General features: G+C 38.5%; 1 protein-coding gene across 4 annotated transcripts; it reads right to left on the bottom strand.

Moving 5' to 3' along the window:
- On the bottom strand, positions 1-26,715 carry RWDD1 (RWD domain containing 1). 4 transcript variants are annotated; one of them, XM_030316214.1, is made up of 8 exons: positions 26,555-26,603; positions 25,240-25,367; positions 24,068-24,181; positions 18,387-18,452; positions 9,758-9,901; positions 9,271-9,403; positions 8,674-8,736; positions 1-293 (listed from the first exon to the last, which is right to left on the bottom strand). In XM_030316214.1, exons 4-8 carry the CDS (start codon positions 18,393-18,395, stop codon positions 172-174), a joined length of 471 nt encoding a protein of 156 aa, XP_030172074.1. In that variant the 5' UTR covers positions 18,396-18,452; positions 24,068-24,181; positions 25,240-25,367; positions 26,555-26,603; the 3' UTR covers positions 1-171. The 4 variants fall into 4 exon arrangements, with proteins under 4 accessions (XP_030172074.1, XP_030172073.1, XP_030172075.1 ...); XM_030316213.1 differs by lacking the exons at positions 24,068-24,181; positions 25,240-25,367 and adding an exon at positions 14,920-15,050 and having other exon boundaries at positions 26,555-26,715; XM_030316215.1 differs by lacking the exon at positions 25,240-25,367 and having other exon boundaries at positions 26,555-26,653.

The raw sequence follows: 26,715 nt of genomic DNA, 5'->3' as shown, positions 1-26,715 counted from the left end.
TTTTATATTTGAAATTTTAAGGTCAGTTTATTAAGTTCAATGATGAAAGCTATCAGAAGAATATTCTCCTGAGAATTATTTTTTCTTAGAAAAAAAGAAAGAAAAATCAACACCTAAGCACAGCCACAGATGCTGTGGCAGTCACGCCTCTCTGCGGATGCGGATAGTCCATTAGTCAGTCAAATCACTCTCTGGGTCAGCAGGATTGTAGTCTGGATCATCCTCATCATCCTCTAGCTCCAAGTCATCCATTTCCTGGAACAGAGATTCATCTACCTCCACATTGTTTCCAGCTGTAAAATACAAAACATTTCACCTTCAGTCTTATGCTCAGGAGTAAAAGATGTAACGCACTGGCGATAGCAAACAAACTTCTAAATGTGCCAGTGAGATGCCAGTGATGAAATCTGAAACTACTACTGCAAATCATAGTTACAATGATCTAAGCAGCAGAGGCACATTTTTAATTTTTTTTTTTAATGTTTATTTATTTTTGAGAGAAACAGAGTGTGAGCGGGGGAGGGGCAGAGAGAGAGGGAGACACAGAATCCAAAGCAGGCTCCAGGCTCTGAGCTGTCAACATAGAGCCTGATGCGGGGATCTAACTCATGGACCACGAACGAGATCATGACCTGAGCCGAAGCCGAACGCTTAACAGACTGAGCCACTCAGGCACCCCCTTTTTTTAAATGTTTATTTATTTGGAGAGAGACAGCAAAAGCATGCGCATGAGTGGAGGAGGGGCAGAGAGAGAGGGAGAGAAAGAACCCTAAGCTGGCTCCGCATGGTCAGCGCAGAGACCGATGCGGGGCTCAATCTCACAATCCATGAGATCATGACCTGAGCCAAAATCAAGAGGTGGACATAACTGACTGAGCTACTCAGGCACCTCAGAAGAGACACATTTTATTTTATTTTTTTTATTTATTTATTTATTATTTTTTTTTTCAACGTTTATTTATTTTTCGGACAGAGAGAGACAGAGCATGAACGGGGGAGGGGCAGAGAGAGAGGGAGACACAGAATCGGAAACAGGCTCCAGGCTCTGAGCCATCAGCCCAGAGCCTGACGTGGGGCTCGAACTCCCGGACCGCGAGATCGTGACCTGGCTGAAGTCGGACGCTTAACCGACTGCGCCACCCAGGCGCCCCAGAAGAGACACATTTTAAAAACAACTTCCTGCTTCCAGTTCAAATTCTAAAAAACCCCATTATAAAAAAAGCCTTCCTAGAATGAGTTATTTATGACGAGGCATTTTATTTTTTTTATTTATTTATTTATTTTTATTTATTTATTTTTTTTATTTTTGGGACAGAGAGAGACAGAGCATGAACGGGGGAGGGGCAGAGAGAGAGGGAGACACAGAATCGGAAACAGGCTCCAGGCTCCGAGCCATCAGCCCAGAGCCTGACGCGGGGCTCGAACTCACGGACCGCGAGATCGTGACCTGGCTGAAGTCGGACGCTTAACCGACTGCGCCACCCAGGCGCCCCATGACGAGGCATTTTATAAGTTGGAGATGATGATATGTCCTGGATTTACAAAGTTGATTATTACTGACAATGGTGCCTGTACCAGTTTACCTCTTCCAACAGTGGCAGATACATACATCAACTCTACTTGCTATTTAATTGATAGGTATAACTTGATCTTCGCTCTCACTCAGTTCCCATTGTAACTAATAGTATGCCTTTCTCAAATTCCAAATGTCTGAGTCCTACAGGAAGCAATACATAGGCCTTGCATTAAACATCTTTACTTTTCAGTTTGAAGTACATAAAGGTCAGATATTACAGTACTTAAATCACCAAAAATTCTTCATCTTCCTTTCCTATGAGACTCTAGTCCACTGACATTGAGTCTTGCTTCATGCCTATGAGCAACTGAGTAATAAAATACACTTTTGTAGGGGTGCCTGGGTGGCTCATTCGGTTAAGCGTCCAACTTCAGCTCAGGTCATGATCTCACGGTCCGTGGGTTTCAGCCCCATGCTGGGCTCTGTGCTGACAGCTCAGAGCCTGGAGCCTGCTTCGGATTCTATGTCTCCCTCCCTCCCTCTCTCTCTCTCTCTCTGCCCTTCCCCCACTCATGCTCTCTGTCTCTCAAAAATGAATAAATGTTAAAAAAAATTTTTTTTTTTTAAGAAAATATACTTTTGTTAAGTACAGGCCAAAGAATAACTCACTCTCTCGGGGAGAGGCAGGGAAAGCTTCCCAGAACAGATGACATCTGAAATATCTTTACAATAAATTTGAACTCACTAAGAAGAAAAGCGGCCAGATAAAGCAACTATAGGTAGAAGTATATGCAAAGGCAGAAAGAAAAATAAGGCTTTGAATACTTCTAACCGGAACAAAAGATTCTTGAGGAAAAATACCTAGAGATATCATAAATGAAGGCCAAACAGAAGGATTGTATAGGCCAACCTTTTCCTCTAAGCAACAGAGAATCCTCAAAAGATTTTAAGGAGAGAAGTGTCATGATTACACATGAGTTTTAGGAACGTCAGCTCAGGGGCAGTGACTAAAGGCAGTAAAAGAGAAAGACACTGGAGCAGGGAGGCAATGTAAGAAACCACAACACACACCCAGGTAAAAAATGATAAAACCTCCACATCAGGAGGAAACAGCTTTTGGTGAGTGATTGGATATGAAGAGATACTTGATCTGTTAGACACAGTAAGGAGTCAAGAATGAGTGAAGACAGTAAAACTTCTAAAGTGTAAGAGAGACTGAGACACACACAGATTTTTGGTTCCAGAATTTCTCAATAACAGAGGAGAAAAACAAGCTAGTAACATGCGAGGGGGATAGATGAGGATATCCTTGCTGGGTCTGTTTGTTTGTTTGGGGGGTGGGGGGGAGTTGTTTGTTTGAGACTAACAAATATCTTGGAACCAGAATGCAATAAAATATACAAAACAAAATGCTGAGTGTCCCTAAGGGTCCAGCTCAGGTTAAAAACTATGATTTAGGGGGGAAGGGTTAAGACAGCAGAGCACATGAAGACCCTGAGCTTGTCTCAGTCCTTGAAACACAGCTAGATCAGCACCAAATCATTTTGAACACCTAGGAAATTTATCTGAGGATTAATGCACCAATCTGCAGAAAGTAACCCACAGAAATCGGCAGGTATGTGGTACAGGAGAGGTGAACTGGGGGAGAGAAAAGCCACGGAAGGTAAGGAGCTATTTTCGCAGAGAGGGAAGAGAAAAAGAAAGGGGGTGAGTGCAGCACATCAGGATTGTGCAAGAAAAGCACTTCCCCGAAAGTAGCTAGAGAGAAAAAGAAAGAGTGAAAATATTCACAGGGGACTGAATAAGAAATCTGTTCACCTAAACCCTTCATGGGGAGAAAGGAGAGGGTGTCAATACCACCAGGATTCTGTTAACAGTGCAGCGCAGAATCTCAAGTTCCAGAGCTCGGTGCCTGGCATTGTTCTGGTGAGGAAGCAGGGCAAATCCCCAGGAGCAGGCAGTGCAGTCTGAGGGGCCTGTGTCCCACACAGGGAGAAGTGTTTCTCCTGTTTGGAGAGCATTTGGTAGCAGCCATATCGCCTCCCCATAAGCAAAAGATCCCAGCAGATCCTGGAGAGTAGTCACAGTCACTGATACTGGGACAAAGACACCAGACTGCAGTGAAAACTGGCCCTAGCTGCATGCTGCATTTGCCTTAATCTCTGAACCTCTGCAGCCGTGCAATCGCACGAACATCTTCTGGGGTAAGCAGGCACCCGGCCATTGCTCAGTGAGACCCTCCTCCAGAGTTAGTGCAGGTCCAAGCCACAGGAGTCTCTCAAGCGTGCGGTTTTGAAACACAGTCTAATCTGAGATAAAACTCTGGAGGCAAGTGCCTGCCACCTGGCAGGCAAACAGCCAGGGTAGAGGCGGGAAGTGGACGGAGGCCTGAGATATAGGAGGAGTTTTTGATGGCAGGTTGGTGAGAATGCAAAGTTCCCGCGCCAGAGACTGGTGAGCTGGCTGAAGCCAATTCCACTTCCCAGGAGCACCCACGCAGATCCACCCCAGTAACCTAAGCAGCACCACCTAGCGGAGAACGGAGCCATTACATCAAGCCCCGCCAAATGCCCTCCAAGCACATCCCCTAGAATAGCACAAGCTTCATTGTTGGCTGGTTAGAGTTTCATTAGTGTTTCATTGTTGGATGGTTATAATTTATTTGTTCGTTTTCTTTGTTTCTGTTTTTAAATAGTTCTCTTTTTTCTTACTTTTCTTTCTCTCTCTTAGATGCAGAAAGAGAAAAATTTATTTTACTTTGTTTTTATTTTTTTAAATTTTTTATTATGTTTCATTTTATCTTATTCTATTTTATTACACAAATTATTTTTCATTTTTAAATTTCTTACTTTTTTTTTCTTTCCCTTTTGTCCCTATTCTATCAAGGCTCTTTCAATAAGCAGACCAAAACACACCTAGGATCTAACTTCCTTTGTTTTTTTCTTGTTTTAATTTTTTTATTTTATTAATTTTTCTTCTTCCTCCAAAATGACAAAACAAAGGAATTCACCCCAAAAGAAAGAACAGGAAGAAATAGCAGCCAGGGACTTAACACATATATGTTAGAGCAGAAATCAATGATATCGAAATCAAAAAAACAGTATAACGGATCAATGAAACCTGGAGCTGGTTCTTTGAAAGAATTAACAAAATTAATATGCCCGTAGCCAGAGTGATCAAAAGCAAAAGGAAAGGACCCAAATAAATAAAATGAAGAATGAAAGAGAAGCGATTACAACCTACACTGCATAAATATAGACAAGAGACTATCATGAGCAGTTTATATGCCAACAAATTGGGCAATCTGGAAGAAATGGACAATTTCCTAGAAATATATAAACTACCAAAACTGAAACAGGAATAGAAAATTTGACAGACCCATAACCAGTAATGAAATAGAATTAGTAATCAAAAATATCCCAACAAACAAGAGTCCAGGGCCAGATGGCTTTCTAGGGAATTTTACCAAACATTTAAAGAAGAGTTAATACCTATTCTTTTGAAGCTGTCCCAAAACATAGAAATGGAAGGAAAACTTCCAAACTCACTCCACAAGTCCACCATTACTTGATTCCAAAACCAAAGACCCCACTACAAAGGAGAACCACAGACCAATTTCCCTGATGAACGTGGATGCAAAAATTCTCAACAATATACTAGCCAACTGGACCCAATAATACATTAAAAGAATTATTCACCATGATCACGTGAGATTTATTCCTGGGATGCAGACATATCAATATCTATAAATCAATCAATATGAGACATCACATTAATAAAAGAAAGTATAAAAACCACATGAATCCTCTCAAGAGATGCTGAAAAAGCATTCAACAAAATATAGCATCCTTTCTTGATAAAAACCCTCAATAAAATAGGGATAGAAGGATCATACCTCAAGATCACAAAAGCCATATAGAAAAGACCCACCGCTAATATCATCCTCAACAGAGAAAAACCACGAGCTTTCACGCTAAGGTCAGGAACACGACAAGGATGTCCACTCTCACCACTGTTATTCAACATAGTGTTGGAAGTCCTAGCCTCAGCAATCGGTCAACACAAAGAAATAAAAGGCATCCAGATTGGCAAGGAGGAAGTCAAACTTTTACTCTTTATAGACAACATGATACTCTATGTGGAAAACCCAAGACTCCACAAAAAAAAAAAATGCTAGAACTGACACATGAATTCAGCCAAGTCACAGGATATAAAGTCAATGTACAGAAATTGGTTGCATTTCTATACACCAATAATGAAGCAGCAGAAAGAGAAATCAAGGAATCAATCTCATTTACAATTGCACCAAAAAACATCAAATACCTAGGAATAAACCTAACCAAAGAGATGAAAAATCTATACATTAGAAAACTATAGAGAGCTTATGAAAGAAACTGAAGACACAGAGATGTAAAAAACATTCCATGCTCATGGATTGGAAGAATATTGTTAAAATGTCGATACTACCCAAAATAATCTACATATTCAATACAATCCTATCAAAATAACACCAGCATTCTTCACAGAGCTAGAACAAACTAATCCTTAAATTTGTATAGAACCAGAAAAGACCCCAAAGTAATGCTGAAAAAGAAAATCAAAGTTGGAAGCATCACAATTCCAGACTTCAAGATGTATTACAAAACTGTAATCACCAAGACAGTATGGTACTAACACAAAAATAGACACATGGACCAATGGAACAGAATAGAGAACCCAGAAATGGACCCACAAACATATGGCCAACTAATCTTTGACAAAGCAGGAAAGAATACCCAATGGAAAAAAAACAGTCTCTTCAGCAAATGGTGTTGGGAAAACTGGACAGCGACATGCAGAAGAATGAACCAGGACCACTTTCTTACACTATACACAAAAATAAACTCAAGATGGATGAAAGATCTAAACGTAAGACAAGAAGCCATCAAAATCTAAAGAAGAAAGCAGGCAACAATCTCTTTGACCTTGGCCACAGCAACTTACACGTCTCCCGAGGGAAGGGAAACAAAAGCAAAAATGAACTATTGGGACCTCATCAAGATAAAAAGCTTCTGCACGGTAAAGGAAACCATCAGCAAAACTAAAAGGCAATTGACAGAATGGGAGAAGATATTTGCAAATGACAAAGCAGGTAAAGGGTTAGTATCCAAAATCTATAAAGAACTGATCAAACTCAACACCCAAAAAACAAATAATCCAGTGAAGAAACAGGCAAAAGACATGAACAGACACTTTTTCCAAAGAAGACATCCAGATGGCTAACAGACACATGAAAAGATGCTCAACATCACTCATCACCAGGAAAATACAAATCAAAACCACAACAAGATATCACCTCACGGCTGTCAGAATGGCTAAAATTAACAACTCAGGCAACAGATCTTGGCAAGGATGCGGAGGAAGAGGAACTCTTTTGCACTGCTGGTGGGAATGCAAACTGGTGCAGCCACTCTGAAAAACAGTATGGAGGTTCCTCAAAAAATTAAAAATAGAACTACCCTACGACCCAGCAAATGTACTAGGTATTTATCCAAAGGATACAGGAGTGGTGTTTCGAAAAGGCACATGTTTACAGCAGTACAATCAACAACAGCCCAAGTATGGAAAGAACCCAACTGTCCATCAACTGATGAATGGATAAAGAAGATGTGGTGTACACATGTGTGCGCGCGCACACACACACACACACACACACACACACACACACACTGGAATATTACTTGGTGATCAAAAGAATGAAATCTTGCCATTTGCAACAATGTAGATGGAACTAGACTGTATTATGCTAAGCAAAATAAGTCAGTCAGAGAAAGACAAATATTGTATGATTTCACTCATATGTAGAATTTAAGATACAAAACAGATGAACATAGGGAAGCAAAAATAATATAAAAACAGAGAGTGAGACAAACCATAAGAGACTCTTAAATACAGAGAACTAAGGGTTTCTGAAGGGGCATTGAGTGGGGGGAAGGGCTAAAGGGGTGAGGGACAATAAGGAGGACACTTGTTGGGATGAGCACTGGATGTTATATGCAAGTGATGAATCACTAAATTCTACTCCTGAAATTATTATGATACTGTATGTTAATGAACTTGGATTTAAATTAAAAATAAATAAAATAAAAAGAAACATGATTTAGCAGGGAGGCCACAACAAAATTTTTTTTAAATTTTTTTAGAAGTTTATTTATTTTTTGAGAGAGAGAGAGAAAGTACGAATAGGGGAGGGACAGAGATAGAATCCCAAGCAGGCTCCAGACTGTCAGCATGGAGTCCACTGTGGGGCTCGAACTCACAAACCATGAGATCATGAATTGAGATCATGATCTGACCCGAAGTCAGATGCTTACCTGACTGAGCCACCCCAGGGGTACCTCAACATTGCTTCTTAACCTTTTCCAGGAGCTAGTCCAGGAACAAGGTTGAAAGACCAGAAGCTGTAGTACCCAACTGGCAAGACAGGCATGAAGAAGGCTAATGAAGTGAAGAACTCTAGGATGCTATCAGAAGTGTGACTGTGTATTGAGCCCGGTTTAAGAAACACACAAAGGCCATAAGCTCTAGGAGGGCAGGGAAATTTGTCGATATTGCTATATCCTCAGCAGCCAGGACAATGCTTAGCTTATACTAGGGGTGCAATAAATATCTGTGTATGGATGAATAACGGATGGACAGAAAAATGAAAAGGAGTAAAGTCTAAGATAAAAAGAAGAAGGAAAGCACAAGGAACTAAATGTTCCAGATAGTAAGAATTGTATGAAATTTAAGATTTTTGGTTAGAAGGCATGAGGAGTTTCAGATTTGAGGTTTTTATAAAGTCCCATGACCATGAAATACAGTTTCCACAGATTTCTGATACTAGAAATTTGAGTAAATCGGGTGTTACAGAGGCCTGGTTTACTAGTTATTAGAGGTGAATGTAACCATAGCTATTTACGGCTATCTTTGATGTTGTTTAACTTACCAGAAAACTTTAAAAAATATATTGCTATAGGTTAGTGTATAAATTGATAAAACATTACAATTTATTCTTCAAAATGTATTTGACTATAGTCTTTGGAGAAAAATTTTACACTAAGTTAGAACTTTGATTTTCATGGTTTAATATTAAAAATAGTGGATTACACACACATGGAATTTTAGCATTATCTTACCATCCTCCAAAAACTGGATATCAGATGTGTCAAGATTATGGTCTGTTTCAAATAGCTGTTTCCCTAAAAGAAATAAGTATGTTTAATTTAAACATACCTTTCCTCTATGTTCCATAGTTTCCCATGTTTCCAAATTTTCCTCCATCTTCCCAAACCCTTTAAAAAGTATACTAATCCAAGAAAACAAGTCTGAAAACTTATTTTTGTAACTTCTAATAAATGTATCAACTCAGTAAGTAGCTAAGAAGCATGTGATATGTATTTGCATTAAAATGGAAGAAGTGAAAACCCAGTCTGCTTTAGAGTCCTAGAAAAACAAATGCATTGGACTCTACCACTCCTAATGCCTGTCAGATTCTGAAGGTCATATAGCAGCTGTATCTCATGATCTATCCATTGTAATATTTAGATCAAAGATAAGCCATAAAAATTAATTATAATTATAAACAAAGAAATATCATCATGTAGACAGAATGCCTTCTTTTTGTCCTAGATCCCTAAGTACATTCTTTTCTTAAAGAAATTTGTCTATGTGATCATCTTGCTGTGTAAGAATTAGATAACTGGAGGGAAAGTCTGGGGGAGGGAGTCTCATACCACTTAATTTATTTTTTCCTGCTTGCTCTTCTTCTTTCATTCGTTTCTTTTTAATTTCCAAGAGTTCTGCATCAAACTTGGCCTTCCAACTTAAGAAATTCTCAATTGTAACAGGAGTGCCATGAAATAATTGCTTAGAAAATAAAAAAGACATGTGGCCAGATGAGACATTTATAATTTATAACAGAATTGTAACTTATAAAAAAATAATGTATAGTTCTCAATTTTACCTGCATGAGCTCTACTAACCTTTAATAACTGATTATTAATTAATTACTCATGCTATGTAACCAATGCAGTGAGGGACTTCTAACATTTTACTTAGTAAAGCCTAAATAAAATTTACTTTTATTTTGTGATTGCCAAAACATGTACTGAAATTTCCAAAAACAAAAACAAAACCAAACCCACCAACTAACCAAAACAAAACAAAACAAAACAAACAGATTAAAAGAATAATGAAAGAAAACCCAGCTTTATAATATACCTTTTCAGCTTCCTCCGCTTCTTTTTCTTTTTGTTTCTTTTCTTCTTCTCTTCTAGTTTTTATTTGATCTACTATTTCATTTAATTTTTCTTGCACAGCTGTCACTAAAGTAAAGATCATCACCATACCAAGATTTTCTTCTGCCTATGTAACCAAAAGAAACAAAACAAAGGTTGTAGTGAGAAACATGCTTTTCAAATTAAAAAAATTAAACAATGAAAAATATTTCATTGTTATCACTAAATCCCATACATTTATAATATGATTACTAATTCAGTTGCACCATAAGTTCGGACACTTGGATAAATGATCATTTAAGAAGTGAGCACAGATATACGTGTAGATGAATAATTATATATTAAATTTTAAAAGATAGGTAATTTGCTACAACTAACCTAAAACAGACATTTTACTAAATTCTGTTAAATAATCACAAATGTAGATAGAATTCAGAAAACATTTTCCTACGGCAGCTAGTAATATGAGTTTCCTAGCATATTTTCATGATTTTAGATCTTTTGAGGTACTTTAAGAGCTATGGGAATAAACTGAACTTTGAGGCCAAAGTGATTTTCTAATATACAATAATAAAGAATGTAGGTACTTTTGTGATTTATCTTTACCTACCTTTTTTTTCTTCAGTTTGACATGGCTTAAAATCAAATATAAAAGCTCTCCAACTCATGAAAGGGGTCTATAGTTGCCCTTAAACAATACAGGTTTGAATCGCATGGGTCCACTTACATGCAATTTTTGTTTTCAATAAATACAGTATAGTACTGTAAATGTTTATTTTTTCTTCCTTATAACTTTCTTAATAAAATTTTCTATAGCTTATTGTAAGAATATAGTATGCATGTAGTACATATGTCATACAAAATATGCATTAATTGACTATTTATGTTATAGTTAAAGCTTCCTGTCTGTTAATAGTTTTGGGGGAGTCCTAAGTTACACGCAGATTTTCGACTGTGTGGAAGGTCAGTGACCCTAACCCTCTGTGTTGTTCAAGGGTCAACTGCAATTCAAAAGCTATCCGGAAGGTGGTCATTTCAAAGCAGAATAAAATAAAACAAGATACCTTGCTTATCCACAGAAACAAGACACACATGCAAAAAAAAAAAAAAAAAAAAAAAAAAATTCCAAAATATACAAGCCAGAACCTTAATCCTAGAAGCAGAAGAGATTTCCAAACATTCCTTTGACAGGCTGGACTCAGCAGCATCTGAGTAGGTATTTCATCTCCTGGGCCCTCTGTGAATACAAGGCTTCAAGCCAGCTTCTCTTCCCTGGAGCTTTTCTTATGGTGTGTCTGTCCATGCTAACTATTCTAAATCTGACACTAAACAAACCTCTCTCCCAAAGACCAAATCCATATTAAAACTACCCAGCGGACAGCAATATGATGTCCCAAAGGCACGTCAACACTGAAACCATCATCTTCTCCAAAAAACCTATTTGGGTTCTCTAACTCAGAGAACCAACCATCCACCCGGCATGAACACTCACATCACATCATAAATTCTATCACCACCTCTAATCTATTCTTAAATATCATTTAAGTCTGCCTACTGTTCTCTATCAGCACAGTTATTACCCTAACCCAGGACACCATCAACTTCAACTTGGAATATTACAAGAAAATCCTAACAGGTTTTCTTAAAACCTGTGGTCTTGTCACCCCTGACATCAACTTCTCTGGCCACTCAGTACACAGCCAAAACTGATCTTGTCAGTCTCTTCGTTAAAACCCCTCAATAGTTTCCCAAACCCACCAGGAGCAAGACCATAGTTTTAAAATAGTTCAAAAGACCCTTAGGGAATGAATCGCTTTAGTTCCATCATATAGTATCAATAACCCCAAATTTCTAAGCTCAAGAAATTTAGTATGACTGAAGTTCTGGAAGGAAATAATGAGCTCTTCTCTCTCACTTACATGACACTTAACAAGCTTGCTCCTCTACCTTAAAACTCTACTCTTTATTGCCTGGCAAACTCTTCCTCTTGAAAGCTTCTCCAGTGCCTCAAGCCTATGTCCACTCTGATAATCTTGTACTTCACCCATCACAGCACTTTTCACACAGAATAATAATTTCCAATGTGCTAGTCCACATTCCTCACCAGAACATAAAATCTATTATAGGGAGGACTGTGTCTGCCTTAAGTCACTTAATCTAATGCTTAATACGTTTCAAAAACAAATCCCAGTAGGATCTCTTTTTTAACAACCTAAGTATTCCAATAGAAAAGCAAAAAAAGGGGGCATGTGGGTGGCTCAGTTGGTTGAGCGTCCGACTTTAGCTCAGGTCATGATGTCACAGTTCGTGAGTTCAAGTCTCGCATGGGGTTCACAGCTGTCAGCACAGAGCCTACTTCGGACCCTCTGTTCCCCCCCCACCCCCGTCCCTCTCCCATTCATGCTCTCTCTCTCAAAAATAAACATTAAAAAAAGAAAAGCAAAAAAAGAATCATTCATGGAACTAGAAAACTAGAAGTCACACAACAGATTTCCCTATCACTACTAACTAAAGAATTTCAAATTATGATTCTACACTATCTTCCATCTTGTCATCATTTTTTCTTTCCAAATGAAAAAACCTAATGTTAGCAGATGGAGGCAGACACCTCAAGGGCTACAATGAGATCATAACATGGCACAATCATTCTGAAGGTCAATTTGGCAGTGCGTATAAAATTAAGTAGGCATAACCTTTAATCCAGTAATCTTACTTATAGAAAACACTGAGCTAGTATACTCATCAATAATATACTCTTCATCTATTCAGAAAATAGCTAAGTGTCTACTATGTGCCAGGCACTAAGGATTCAATGGAGACTCTGCTCTAAGGATTTAAGCACCTGGGTGGCTCAGTCGGTTAAGTGTCCGACTTCGGCTCAGGTCATGATCTCACGGTTTGTGAGTTCAAGCCCCATGTCGAGCTCTGTGCTGACAGCTCAGAGCCTAGAGCCTACTTTGGATTCTGTGGCTCCCTCTCTCTCTGTCCCTCCCCCACTCACGCTTTGTCTCTGTCTCTCAAAAAATGAATAAACGTTAAAAAAAAAATTTAAGGGGTGCCTGGGTGGCTCAGTCAGTTAAGCATCCGACTTAAGCTCAGGTCATGATCTCACAGCTCGTGGGTTCAAACCCCACGTCAGGCACTGTACTAACAGCTCGGAGCCTGGAGCCTGCTTCGAATTCTATGTTTCCCTTTCTATCTTCCCCTCCCTCACTCATGCTCTCCTCTCTCTCTCTCAAAGATAAACATTAAAAAAAAATTAACAACAAAAAGTTTTTTAAAAAGAATGTTCAAAGACTTAAATATTAAATCAGGCAAAAATGAGAAGTAATTAAGTTGTTTCAAAAAAGATGTGTATAATTACACATATAGTGAAATTCTATGCGGTTATAAAAAATGATTCATATACATGTTTACTTAAATGGAAAGATACCCACATATATTGTTATGTGAAAAAAAGGATATTATGATACATTATGTATAGAATGATTTAAATTGGGGTAGAAGAGGGGTATTATGAATATAAGCATAAGAAAAAAGTCTGGAACTATATCACACCAAAATGTTAACAGGTAGTTCTACCTCACTGGTAAGATGAAGAGTATTTTTAATTTTCTTCTTCATGAGTTTCTGTATTTTCTGGAGCTTTAATAATATGAATTTATTATTTTGATAACTAAAAATCAATACTATTTTGAGAGAAAAAGTACAAATATTCCCTCAGTACATCTGATCTCAGCTAAGTAGGAGAAACAGATCAAAACTTTTCTGAAAGGAAGGAGCTGGAGTATAAAAATATAAAACACACAGAAAGCAATCACTCATATCAAATAACTTACATTAGTATATGACTGAATATAAGCAAGCATGTATCCCAGGTTCTCTGCAATGTCTTAAAATGAAGCATTTTAAGCCAAATATTACAATTAGTATAATTTCATACTGAGTGGCAGAGTGAACACAGCCCAGGATAAGCATAAATTCATGTTTAATATATCTTCTTTTACTTTTCATTCTCTAATAGCTCCAGATATTTTTCAAATATCAGCATTCAGAGGACAAACAGTCCTTGAAATATACCAGTCACATTTAAGGTATAGACAGGGCTTCTGTCAACTCTTGTTAGAAGAAACAAACAGTACTAGGACTTCTGTTTATAACATGGTGGAGTTAAGATTTTATTTGTCCTCCCTACTTCCTACTTTGAAGAACCCGTGAAAACTCTTTACCCAAGCAAGAGAGAGCTTTAAATACTGGTTAAAACCAGACTGCAGGTAGCCTATCCCACCATAGAACTAGCCAAGAACTTTCCAGTACCCATTTTTTCTTCCATACACCCACACCCCCCACCCCCCACCTCAGAGGGATCATAAACCCTTGTTGCTGCTTATAAGCTTGGGGAGAAGGAAAGATAAGAAGAAAACAAAACAAAACAATCACCAGTCCTCACCCCAGATTACAAGCAACTAGCCTGCAACAGGTCAGAGGGGTTGGGAATTTTAGTTTTTTTTAAAGTCAGAATTTTTAACCATACATGGGACTGGAAATTCTGAGAACCACATCAAAACTGCATTTAAACTTAAAGTACCTATTAGATACTTTATTAACTAAAAGTCATGAGGGGACACCTGGGTGGCTCAGTCAGTTAAACGTCCCACTTCAGCTCAGGTCATGGTTTCTTGGTTCGTGGGTTCGAGCCCACATCAGGCTCGCTGCTGTCAGTGCAGAGCCAGTTTTCAGATCCTCTGTCCCCCTCTCTCTGCCCCTCCCCCCCACATGCATTCACTTGCTCTCTGCCTCAAAAATAAAGAAACATTTAAAAATATACTTTATAAGTCATGAGGCTGACTGGGTTTCAAACCAGGATATAGGCACAACTTTTCTTACTCAAATTTTAAATGTATGATGAGACACAAAAACTAAAAATATTTGTGAATATATATATATATGAATATATGTGTGTGTGTGTGTGTATATATATATATATATATATATATATATATATATATAAACAGATACATCACAAATTCTCCCTGTTCAGTGTACTGGTTATACATATTTAATAGCATTTTCTAACTCTTAAAATTAATGTATACTCTTTAATGCCAGTTAAAAAAAATGCTATTACAAAACTTATTTCCTTACCTGTAATGCTAATAGTTTTAAAATGTCTGAGACATCATTATCTTCTAGATTTTCCTGGGAGAATATTTCATAAAGAGGGGCTTCATCTGGGTATTTTTCACTGTATGTAAACTTGAGGGTAGTCTGGACAGCTAAAGACATAAGAGTTTGAAAATGAATCTCTTACAATGTAAAGTGCAGAGAGGTCACCATCTTTGTTGAATCAATCATTAATTTACAATGTGTCAATGAAAAGTAGCACAACAGATTTTCCTGCAAAGAAAAACAAGGCTACTATGAAATCACACAGATAATCTAGGATAAATAACATATACCACAAAGATAAGTGAAAATAAATCACGGGAATTAAAAAAATCACCTCTAACACATGAAATACATTTATTACTTACGAGTATTTTACCATATTGCATATCTAAGAAAGAGAATGAATAAAAGCCTCTCTTTTTGAAACCCTCCTTGGGGCTCCTGGGTGGCTCAGTCGGTTGAGCATCTAACTTCGGCTCAGATCACGATCTTGTGGTTTGTGAATTCAAGCCCTGCGTTGGGCTTTGTGCTGACAGCTCAGAGCCTGAAGCCTGCTTTGGATTCTCTGTTTCCCTTTCTCTCTGCACCCAACTCCAATTCACACTCTGTCTCTCTCTCCCTCTCTCAAAAATAAATATTAAATAAATAAATAAATAAATAAATCCTCCTTAAGACAAACAAAAGGCACAGAATATAACACACAGAAAAAGTACTACCTAACAACGTGGATGGAACGGGAGTATATTATGCTAAGCAAAATAAGTCAGAGAAAGACAAATCTCATATGATTTCACTCATATGTAGAATTTAAGAAAAATAGATGAACAGAGTGGAAGGGAAGGAAAAATAAGATAAAAACAGAGAGGGAGACAAACTATCAGAGACTCTTAAATATAGATAACAAACTGGGGGTTGACAGAGAGGAGGTGGGGGGGGATGGGCTAAATGGGTGATAGGCATTAAGGAGGGCACCTGTTGGGATGAGCACTGGGTGTTATATATAAGTGACGAATCACTAAATTCTACTCCTGAAACCAACACTACACTGTATGTTAACTAACTTGAATCTAAAACAAAACAGGGGCGCCTGGGTGGCGCAGTCGGTTAAGCGTCCGACTTCAGCCAGGTCACGATCTCGCGGTCCGTGAGTTCGAGCCTCGCGTCGGGCTCTGGGCTGATGGCTCGGAGCCTGGAGCCTGTTTCCGATTCTGTGTCTCCCTCTCTCTCTGCCCCTCCCCCGTTCATGCTCTGTCTCTCTCTGTCCCAAAAATAAATAAAAAACATTGAAAAAAAATTAAAAAAAAAAAAATAAAACAAAACAAAAACAAACAGAAAAAAAGAAGAAGTACTAACTTGGGCTCATTGTCAGGCCCTACCAGAGCCAGTTCCCAGGGCAGAAGATCTGGTGTTAGCCCTGGAGTCTTTATTTCTATCTGCACAATGCTAGCAGGGCATTGTTAAGGGGTTGCTACTAGATGACATGGTTTTGAACTGGATGGTTTGAGAGGTTGTCTGAGACACTTTTAACCTGACTCATCTATACATTGTCACTTCTTTTCACCTGTGTCATGCATACATCTGACACTGGTATAGGAGTGAGATTCTCACAGGCACATCAGTGCAACGTATCTCTCTACAGCCCAGTCTGGTGAATTCTCAATTCCACCAGGCAATTTGCAACTAAGCAGCAGTGCTTAACATTCTGTGTTAAAACTTATTAATCACAATGATCCTTTGTCTATACTTTGTCTTTCTTATAACTTACATTTTTTTTTTAAGTTTATTTATTTTTGAGAGAGAGAGAGGCAGAGCACAAGTGGTGGAGGGGCAGAGACAGAGGGAAACACAGAATCTGAAGCAGGCTCCAGGCTCTGAGCTGTCAGCACACAGCCCAACATGGGGCTTGAACTCATGAACCGTGAGATCATGACCGGAGCTGAAGTCGGACACCCAACCATCTGAGCCACCCAGATACGCCATAACTCACATTTTGATTATTAAAACCTCCTAATTTTGATAATTTTAACTCAAATCCAGATTCCTCTCCATGAAAGGGAAAAAGAAAAACCTTAAAATATGCAGGTTTGAGATTTTCTTTTAATTTTTGTGTATGATGTCAAAAAGGAATTTTATGAGTCAATGGATATAAGAAACCGTTATCAAGTCAGTAAGGATACAGTGTCTTTTGGCATTTTCTCTTTTTTTAATTAATATATTTATAATTTTATTGTTAGAATAAGAACTTTTTAAAACATTTATTGATTTTACTATATGATGTAATAGATATTCATTATAGAAAATTTAGAAATACATTAAGGGAAAAATAAAATCAATAACAATCCCACCATCAGAAAGAGACCACTGTTTCCTTTTGGGGATATTTAAAGTATCATAGAAGTATTTTTTTAATGTTTATTTATTTGGAGGTGGGGGAGAGGCAGAGAGAGAGACAGAGAGAGAGACAGAGAGAGAATCTCAAGCAGGCTCCATGCCCAGAGCAGAGTCCGACATGGGGCTTGATCCCACGTCCGTGAAATCATGACCTGAGCTGAAATCAAGAGTTGGAAACCCAACTGACTGAGCCACTCAGGCACCCCACCTTAGAAGCATTTTTAAAAAGATAGGTTAAAGTATCTTCTATGTATTTATTTACATTTCAAACAAAATATAAAAGGATACTCATGTTGTATTTGAGATTCTATACATAAAACCCATATATATAAATACATATATAAGTAAATGACTATATCCAACATCCTTTTAATTCAGACTTTAGTAATATCTCGGTGCTAATCTCATTTTCAATTGTACAAGACAGATTTAGAGTTATCAAATGATACCACTATTTGAGTGGTATCACTGTAGTTGTATCAGATGATACCACTAAAATTACTGACTGTTCATGGAAGTGGTAGAATTTTAATTGACTAACTTAATGTTAAAAAAAAAAAAAATCCTTGGGGTTAACACCAACTTACATGAAGTTTTTACCAAATTCCAATATTAACTGAACTGCACTAAAAGTGGAAATGAACTTCAGATGCTCCCCCAACATCTGCCACGTTTAAATCAATCTATTTAATTTTAATTTATTGGTTTTATAGCTGCTTTGTCTTAGTTCTACAGTTGGCTTTTATCTGCCTTTATGTATATACACATTTAAACATCAGTACAACACCCATCCTAAAAAGAGAGAGAAAAACATGAAGAGAGATATTTATTCAGTCTATTTTATAACAGCAAACGTCCAAGAAGCAATCTAAATGCCCAGAGAGGAAAAACAATCATGGAAAAATAAGTCGCTCAATGGAATACCACATAATCACTGAAATATGTGTGCATTCGAAGTCTTGTTTAGGGCTGTAATCCTGACTACATACAATCCAGGACTACATTCCTGAGAGTGACTTAGGAAAACCACAAGTATTTTTGGTTGGACTTACTTTCATCATTTTCTCCAGCCTCAGATGTCACAGTAATGGTGAAACTGGGTGGATTTTCTGATAATACTGTAAGAAAATATACACAGAGATTAAGTTATTAAGATGCTTCCTAAGGCAAATGTTTTTATTTATTAGCAAAATATCACTACCAGGTTCTGGAAACATCCCAGTCTGTAATTCCACTCCCACAAATACAGACTAAACAGAACATTCAAATGATAAAACACTCATAAATTTTCTATTTAAATCTAGGGTTACCTTTAATTTGGAAAAAAAAAAAATACCTATAGTAGATACACTCTTGGAGTTTTATCAAACCAATTAAAGTAAGTAATTTACCTTTTATTTCAAAATTTCCATCTATACATAAAAAATTGTATTCTAAAAACTTCCAAAATGGAATAACAAAAAAAGTTTGATGTTTTCATCAGAAACTACCCACTGATATTCAGTATTATCACTAATTTTTAAACTTATAGACTCTAAGATATAATTCAGAATCTCCATGACAAACAGTAAATATTAATTTGTTAAAGTTTGTGTTTTCTACCTCTTTCTTCCCCATCATCCCTAGAACCAAACTTTATTCATTCACCAATTATTGAGTCTCTACCATCTTTCACCGAATTACAAAATGAGCCATGAATCCAACATCAAATTGTTTACAATTTGTTAAGCAAGTCAAGACATGTAAATCAACATTTATATAAATAAGGAAGTGTTATATACCATTTTATAGCCTGATGCCTACTTGATACTACAGTATCTGTTTACATCTCTTCCCCCACTAGAATACTATACTATGAGAGCTCCTAGATCAGTGCCTGGCAGATCCAGAAATTCAATAAATTCCGGCTAAACAACAGCGCTAAAACAATGGAATGAAAGTTGAAAAGCAAAATCAAATTAAATTTATATTCAGAAACATTAGAAGAGTAAACAAGAAAAATCCAGGCCACCTGTGATTGCTGCTGAGCCCCTGAGAAAAGCCTGTGCCTCACTCCAGCCCTGAGAAGCACTGGCCCCTGTCAAGGCTGGTAGCAGCTCAACAAACTCTTTCTGAAATGAAAGGCCAAGGAGATCTCTGAAGAAGTCACCAAGGAAACTACTCAGCTTTTCCTACTCAAGAACTTCTGAAGCCTTCCTAATTATTCATGATCAATAAAGTTTTCAAGACATATGCCTTCATTTTAATTGAAGTTTAAAAGTACTGTACTTGAAGCACTGATGAACACCTAAGATTACTATAAAAGCATTTGTCAAGAAGATAAGCCTCTCTGGACTCAAATTTTTTTTTAATGTTTACTTATTTTTGAGAGAGACAGAGACAGAATGTGAGTGGGTTAGGGGCAGAGAGCGAGGGAGACACAGAATCCAAAGCAGGCTCCAGGCTCTGGGCTGTCAGCACAGAGTCTGATGCGGGGCTCAAACTCACAATCTGTGAGATCGTGACCAGAGCCGAAGTTGGACACTCAACCGACTGAGCCACCCAGGCGCCCCTCTGGACTCAAATTTATTTTAATAGGCCTCAGATAGTCCAGCCCATGCTAAAAAGTCCCTGAAAGTTAATTATAATAAAGCTTTAATAATAGGATTGACCCTACTTTTTTTTTGACAAATGTGTGCAAAACATATTAGATATATTTCATTCCTATTTCTTTCCATGACCAACTTTAGCATTTACACGTCATAAAATGTAAACATAACAACTATAGAAATAAGGGTTCAACCCAATGATATCCCAACTTATTACCATTTTTAGGACTCTATTAGGCTATAATTTAAGGGTTTCCTAGTAACAACAGCTAACATTTATTAAGCATTACTTTGTGCCTGTTATACTACACATTTACATAAAGATCCTTTAATTCTTACACCAAGACCATGATTCTATAATGTTACCGTATTTCACCAAATTTAAGATGCCACCAAGTATGAGATGCACCCTACTTTATGTACTAAGAAAGAAAGATCTACCAATTAAACTACAATATGTAATTGATTATAAGACAAAATTCATATTTCAGAGATGTTAAAACATAGAAATGTTTAAAAATTCATATTTCAGAGATGTTAAAACATAAAACATAAAACATAAAAATGCCAATTAAATATAGCATCATCCCAATTTTATAGATGTGGAAACTGAGATAAAAGAGCCTTTAAATAATCTGCCCAAGGTTATTCAGCTAGCAACTGGAAGAACTGAATAGACAATAGTGAGTGTCATGTAAAAAGAAAATATTTTTTTCAGCTGAGAAATTCCAAAGAAGTCATTTGAGCTAGGCTGTGAATTAAGGCATACTGGTAAGTAAAGATGGAGAAAAATGTAGGCAACAGTAACACAGCAGCAAGGGCATAATGAGGGAAAGCTTAAGGAATACATATGGAACAAGAAATTATTCCATTTGGTGAACGTATACGTGGTGAAAACTAGTTAAAAATACAGTTGATGTGCTCACTTCGGCAGCACATATACTAAAAAAATACAGTTGAAAGTTTCATTGTGGACAATAACAATTTTTTTTTTTTGCAGCAGTATGGTCAGGATTGTACTTCTAAATGTAGGAAGATAAGTCTAGCAACAGAGCATAAATTGGAAGGACAGAAACAAGACTAGAGGCAGGATGAAAGTAGAGAGCTATTAAAATCATCCCAGCAAGGTTAATGAGGTTCAGAACTAGGTCAGCAGCCATGGGAATAGCAGGAAACAGGGAGGACTCTAAGGTGGTGATAAATGACATTCTGAATTTGCAGTCAGAGGATGGTAGTGCCACTAATAAAAACAAAAAATACAAAAGAAAGATCAGAGGTGATATATTTAAATGACACAGGGAACTTTCAACTGGAGACAGTGAGTATGCAACATGCAATCAGAAACGGGCAAATGGAGCTAGAGAGTTGAGTTTGAATTTAATTTGGGGTCATACACACAGAGGTGATAGCTAAAGCCATTAGACTAAATGAGATCACCAGAGAGAAAATAGAGAAACAGGGCCAACACCAGCTTTGTAAGGAATCCTAAATTTGAGAAACACAAGAGGAGTAAGTGCTAGAGAGAAAAAGAAAAGCAGCAACCATGAGAGGTCAAGACAAACTCAAGGTAAGTCTATTTTGTGAAGCCACTCCAACTATTGAGATCCAGGTCTAGCATGGCAGTGTCTACAAAGTGTACCCTATGTGTCTGTGTAGCTCTGTCAGGAGGAAATGGGTGATGGACCCCACTGGCCCTACAAGATCAGATCTAAATCCCTAACAAGGCCCTCTGTAATCTGGCCTCTGCTTCCCCGACAGCTCTCACTTTCCATGACTCTCACTTCTTATTTACGTTCTAGTAATACAAAGCCACTCTTGCTTTGAATGCATTTGCTTTCACAGAGTCCTGCTTCTGCACATGCTGTGCCCCGTCCCCCAGTTCCATTCACTTGTTAGCTCCTCATCACCCATCAGTTCTCCAAAACAATCAAGAATCTCCGCTTTTCTTAATGCTCTGGCTGCATGCCATATATTCCTCCAGGAAAAGAATCATCACACTATGTTGTAAATTACTTATCTGATGTCTTTTCCCATTAGACTGAGATTCTAACAATGTATACAATAAATATTTGGTAAATGAGGACTTGGGGATACTAGCAAGAACATCACTGAACTGCCTGACCTTGGGACAAATATAGAATAAGGTAGCAAGACAGACAAGAAGCTGAAAAATTCTTAATCCATGAGAAATCATGATGAGAGGCATGTTCAGTAAAAGAACTGGAATGAAGAACTGCAGGGGTACAAAGTTTATGGACAGAAAGAGGAATTTCTGAGGCCAGTCTAAAGATGGTATTTACATGCTCCCCTGCAGTTGAAGGAAATGGAAATCAAAACTGTTCGGGCGCCTGGGTGGCTCAGTCGGTTGAGTGTCTGGCTTCGGCTGCGGTCATGATCTCATGGTTTGTGAGTTGAGTTCGAGCCCTGCGTCGGGCTCTGTGCTGACAGCTCAGAGCCTGGAGCCTGCTTCAGATTCTGTGTCTCCTTCTCACTCTGCTCCTCCCCCAACTCATGCTCTGTCTCTCTCTCTCTCTCTCTCTCTCTCTCTCTCTCTCAAAAATAAATAAACATTAAAAAAAAAAAGACAAGGAATTATGAAGCCACGTCATTAAAAAACTCAGCAACTAAGATGGTAAATTTCTAGTAAAGAGCATCTTGTATTTGTTGTAACAGTTATAGAATATTTGCACATACATTACTCCTCATTAAACACATAAGAAACCAAAGCTTGGAGAGGTTATATGATTTGTCCAAAGACACAGAGCTAATAATATCCACTACACGAAGCTGCCATTACAGGAAAAAAAAAAAAAAAAAAATGTGATCCAGGAACAACAAAACATATTGGAGAACGCTACTAATATCCCCCAATATTTACTCACCTCATCTTCTAGTTATACCATTTTTAACTGAGCATATTAACCACCCAGAATAAAGACTACATTTCCCAGCCTCCCTTCCAGTTAGGTCTCACCAAGTGACTATCTGACTAAAGTTCCGGCTAATGAGATGGAAGCAAATAAGTTCTTTGACAGCTTCCAAGAAATTTCCTTAAGAAACTGCTGTCTTTTTTTTTCTCCCCTTCATTCCTTTATCTATTCTACTGCCTGGAAAGGAATGTGAGCATCTTCACCATGAGGCAGAGACTACATCTTAGAAATTACAGGGAACTAAGAAGCAGCTTGGGTACCGGAGGAATTCCTGGACTAGAGCTATACAACTATCTTTTATGTGCAAGAGCAATAAAACTTTCACCTTTTTAAAACCACTGTTATTTGAGGTTTTCTGTCACAGCTGAACCTAATCCAAAGGATGGAAGGAAGGAAGGAAGGAGGGAGGAAGGGAGGAAGGGAGGAAGGGAGGAAGGAAGGGAGGAAGGAAGGGAGGAAGGAAGGGAGGAAGGAAGGGAGGAAGGAAGGAAGGAAGGAAGGAAGGAAGGAAGGAAGGAAGGATGGATGGATATTTCCAAGTCTGGAGACTAATGAAGGGATGGGAAAGTTACTTAATTGGATTGCAAAGATGAATGATTCATCAGCACCTAGGATCTCATGAAGGAATAATTCCACTTCAGTGCATTCCTGTAAGTTGGGATATAAATTAGCCTTCACTAGAATACCAACTTCCACTACTGTAAGTGGATCAAAATATTTTTGAGAAAAAGAGTAAGATTGTTGCACATAGTAGAAGGAACCAGTGGAGGAGCAGTACAAATGTTAAGTGACAGTGGGGCAGATGATGGTAAACTGGAAAGAATTAAGGACAGAAATAATGGAGATGGTAGCTGAAAGGTACACTAAAGGGATACACAAATGACATCAAGGTTTTCACAAAGAACCAGACAGCCCATATTAAAATAAGTCCCTTTGGTTCTTAGGGAGCGTCTGTCTTAGAAAAACTACTCTTAAAAGATGACTTTTAGAGATGACTGCCCCATCTCTAAGATGCAATTATAACTGTTATGTGCTCATGGATACTACTTAGAGGTACTGACACAAGCAAATACAGAATTATGTACCCCTTTTTGAAGACCAAACAGATTCAAGGGAACTTGACTTTTGGTTAGCCTGAAGCCAACCAATGTGTTTCAACAAAATTCCCCATAGTCAGATTTTGATACAGAAATGGAAATAACCAAATTCTACTACCTTAGCAGGGCCTTGTCAAGTGAAGCACTACTGAAGGAGAATGTGGTATCAGAAGAGTCCATTTATATTTTGGAAGACTAGTTGTTAGGAGGATTGGATCAATGTGCAATCAAGCTACAGAACAGGCAAAAAGAAGAAACTGTATTACGATTTGTTATAATTCACAACAAATGCAACACTGGACCAAAAGTTCTTTGCAAATATTCAAGCAAATAAATTCTGGGGCCAGGCTAGGTCTATGTGGCTAGGATTGTGGGCTGGCTGAGATTGTGCCTCTTAAGTATCCACAAGGGGGTCATGACATGCTGAACAAGGGCTTCTCTGTCAAGCACTAAGCTATCTAGTGGGGGGGGGGGGGGGAAGCATATCTACCTCCTTAATCAACAGCATTGAGCATTTACCAAATCTAGTATTAAATGTGATTCAAAATGAAATTAGAAAGCTGCCAATTAGTGTTCCTTGGCAAACTGACACAAGCCAGCTCTTTCTTAAACCTGGTAGGAAAATATGAAATCATCAACACAAAAGAAGGTTATAAAACAGTGAACCTTGCAAATCCTCATGATGTCAAAAGATCAAACATGAAAGCATTGTATTCCAAATTCCTCTGCCTTTTCCCTGAGAGGTTTCATAAACAACACAATCATGAATAAGGGAAAGTTTCTGAAGAACTACAAATCAAAACATCTTATTTTAATTTACTTATTGCAAAGTTTACAGGAATGCTGGTAGGAATTAGAGACAGATGGGCTCAGCTGATGCTGCAGAATACTTAAAGGCATCAAAGATTCGTAAACTGTCTTTCATTACCCTGGCTCAGATTCCTCAAACGCTTTTGCATCTGACAAGAATGTCACACACTGAACTACATCAGAGCTTAGTACAATTTGAAAGAACCGTAAGATTGGTTTAGGATTAAAAATGGATCACTTTTTAAAATGCTTCTATGCACAGTATTTAATAAGGGATACCTTATGTTCATAGAAGAATAGCACATCTTTATGCTTTCTTAACTCTGCCTACACAGTGCCTATCACATTTCCAAATGTACTAGAAATGACCAAATGTCACGATTAAGAATATATCTGACAACTGACCCTACATTCTATTTTATTTAGACATTGACATATAAGCAAGGATAGAGAAGGGAGCCAGACTCCATACACACTCACCCAGTTAATGACACTCTCAAACCCCTCTTCACTCATCCCCTTAACATCCTCACAGCACAGCTGTACTGCTGGAGAGAGAGAACATGAACAGGACTGGAGCTATACAGGGGTAGTTGAGAGACATCTGCCTGTTGGCAAAGCAGAACAAAATTTGCTACCGTTGCAAGCAGTAGGTGGAGCTAAAAAAAAAAACTAAGCTAAACAAGAAAGGGAGAGGGATTGGAGTTAAACATCCCTTACATTCTGAATTCTGACCATCAGTGATGGACAACAGTCAAAGGAAGGGACGGGGAATGTAAATCCCACAAACCTAGGTCACACATATTAATTTTACTTGATCACTTCTCAAACACTAAGTGTAAAGGGAGAAAGCCGTATTGATATGGTCGTCTTGCTGCACTTTCAAAATCATCTGAAGCAAGGCTTAATGCAGAAAAATTCTCTCCCTGTAAAATGCACCTAATGAGCCTCTCAGTATTTCACATTAGCCCAACCTATCAAGTAATCTTCTGCTCCCCCTTATCTCAGCTGGAGCTAGATCCCAAGTTCCACATGTCTGCAACGTGAAGGAACAGAAAAGGGGGTTCAGACCTAACTCTTAGTACCAGCTCTGCCGCTAACTTGCTAGCCAGACGCAAAGCAAGCCACTTTTCCTGCGCCTCCTAGATGCCTTGCTTGTAGCAAGAGACATCTAGGCTAGATGTCTAATATTCCTTCCTAAAAACCTGTGAATCTGCAGTGGAGCTAAAATTTGTGCCACATCATTCACTGGGCATTTGCAGAATACCAGAATATAAAGAAAACGAGAAACTCCAGGGACAATACTACTCTCAGAACTGATTCTGGGTAACTTTGAGAACAGCACTCTGAATCCCATAAACTTTAAAACACCATCGTATGAAAAACAGCTTCTACCCGAGTAAAGGTGAAAATGTGAAAACTGACACCAATGCGGCTCTGGAAAAACTACGCCCACTTGGGAGTATCTGTTTTCGTGTTTCTCACTAAATCTCGGGTTGCTTAAGTTACACAGAAACCAAAGTGCACTCGACTCAATTCCAGGCCTGACACTCTCCAGGGACCTCGCCAGCCTCTTCTGGACTTTCAGATTTCAGGGAGTAAGCGGAGAAAGGGAAAAGCTGTGCAGTTACCCCTAAGTGCCTGAACACGTCGGGAGAAGAAGATGAAGAGTAGCGGGCGAAGTGGCCACGCGGCCTCGCTGTCTCCTTCTCCATCCCCGGCCCGGGAGGCCGAGGGCTCCGGCCCATCCCACTCCACCCCCGGGCCGCTCCCGGCCCGCAGCCGCGGAAGTTACCTGTAAAGGAGTCGGGGTAGATGGACTCCAGAGCCTCCAGCTCGTTGCGCTGCTCCTCGCCGTAATCTGTCATCGTGGCCCTCGCTGCTGCCCATGGACCGCCCAGCCACCCAGGCGGCGCGCTGCAGCAGGGACCGCGGCCGCGCCGGGAGAGCAGGCCG

Source organism: Lynx canadensis, chromosome B2 (assembly GCF_007474595.2).
Source record: "Lynx canadensis isolate LIC74 chromosome B2, mLynCan4.pri.v2, whole genome shotgun sequence".
In the NCBI taxonomy this organism is placed as follows: Eukaryota; Metazoa; Chordata; class Mammalia; order Carnivora; family Felidae; genus Lynx; species Lynx canadensis.
Note: the sequence above shows the minus strand (reverse complement) of the source record. Positions and strands in the feature narration are given on the sequence as shown.

Coding starts and splice junctions, on each gene's coding strand:
- RWDD1 (XM_030316213.1), bottom strand. CDS start 26,627: ATGACAGATTACGGCGAGGAGCAGCGCAACGAGCTGGAGGCTCTGGAG. Junction 15,051..18,386: donor GGCTGGAGAAAATGATGAAA/GTAAGTCCAACC, acceptor TTATGTCTTTAG/CTGTCCAGACTACCCTCAAG. Junction 9,404..9,757: donor AAGCGGAGGAAGCTGAAAAG/GTATATTATAAA, acceptor TTATTTTCTAAG/CAATTATTTCATGGCACTCC.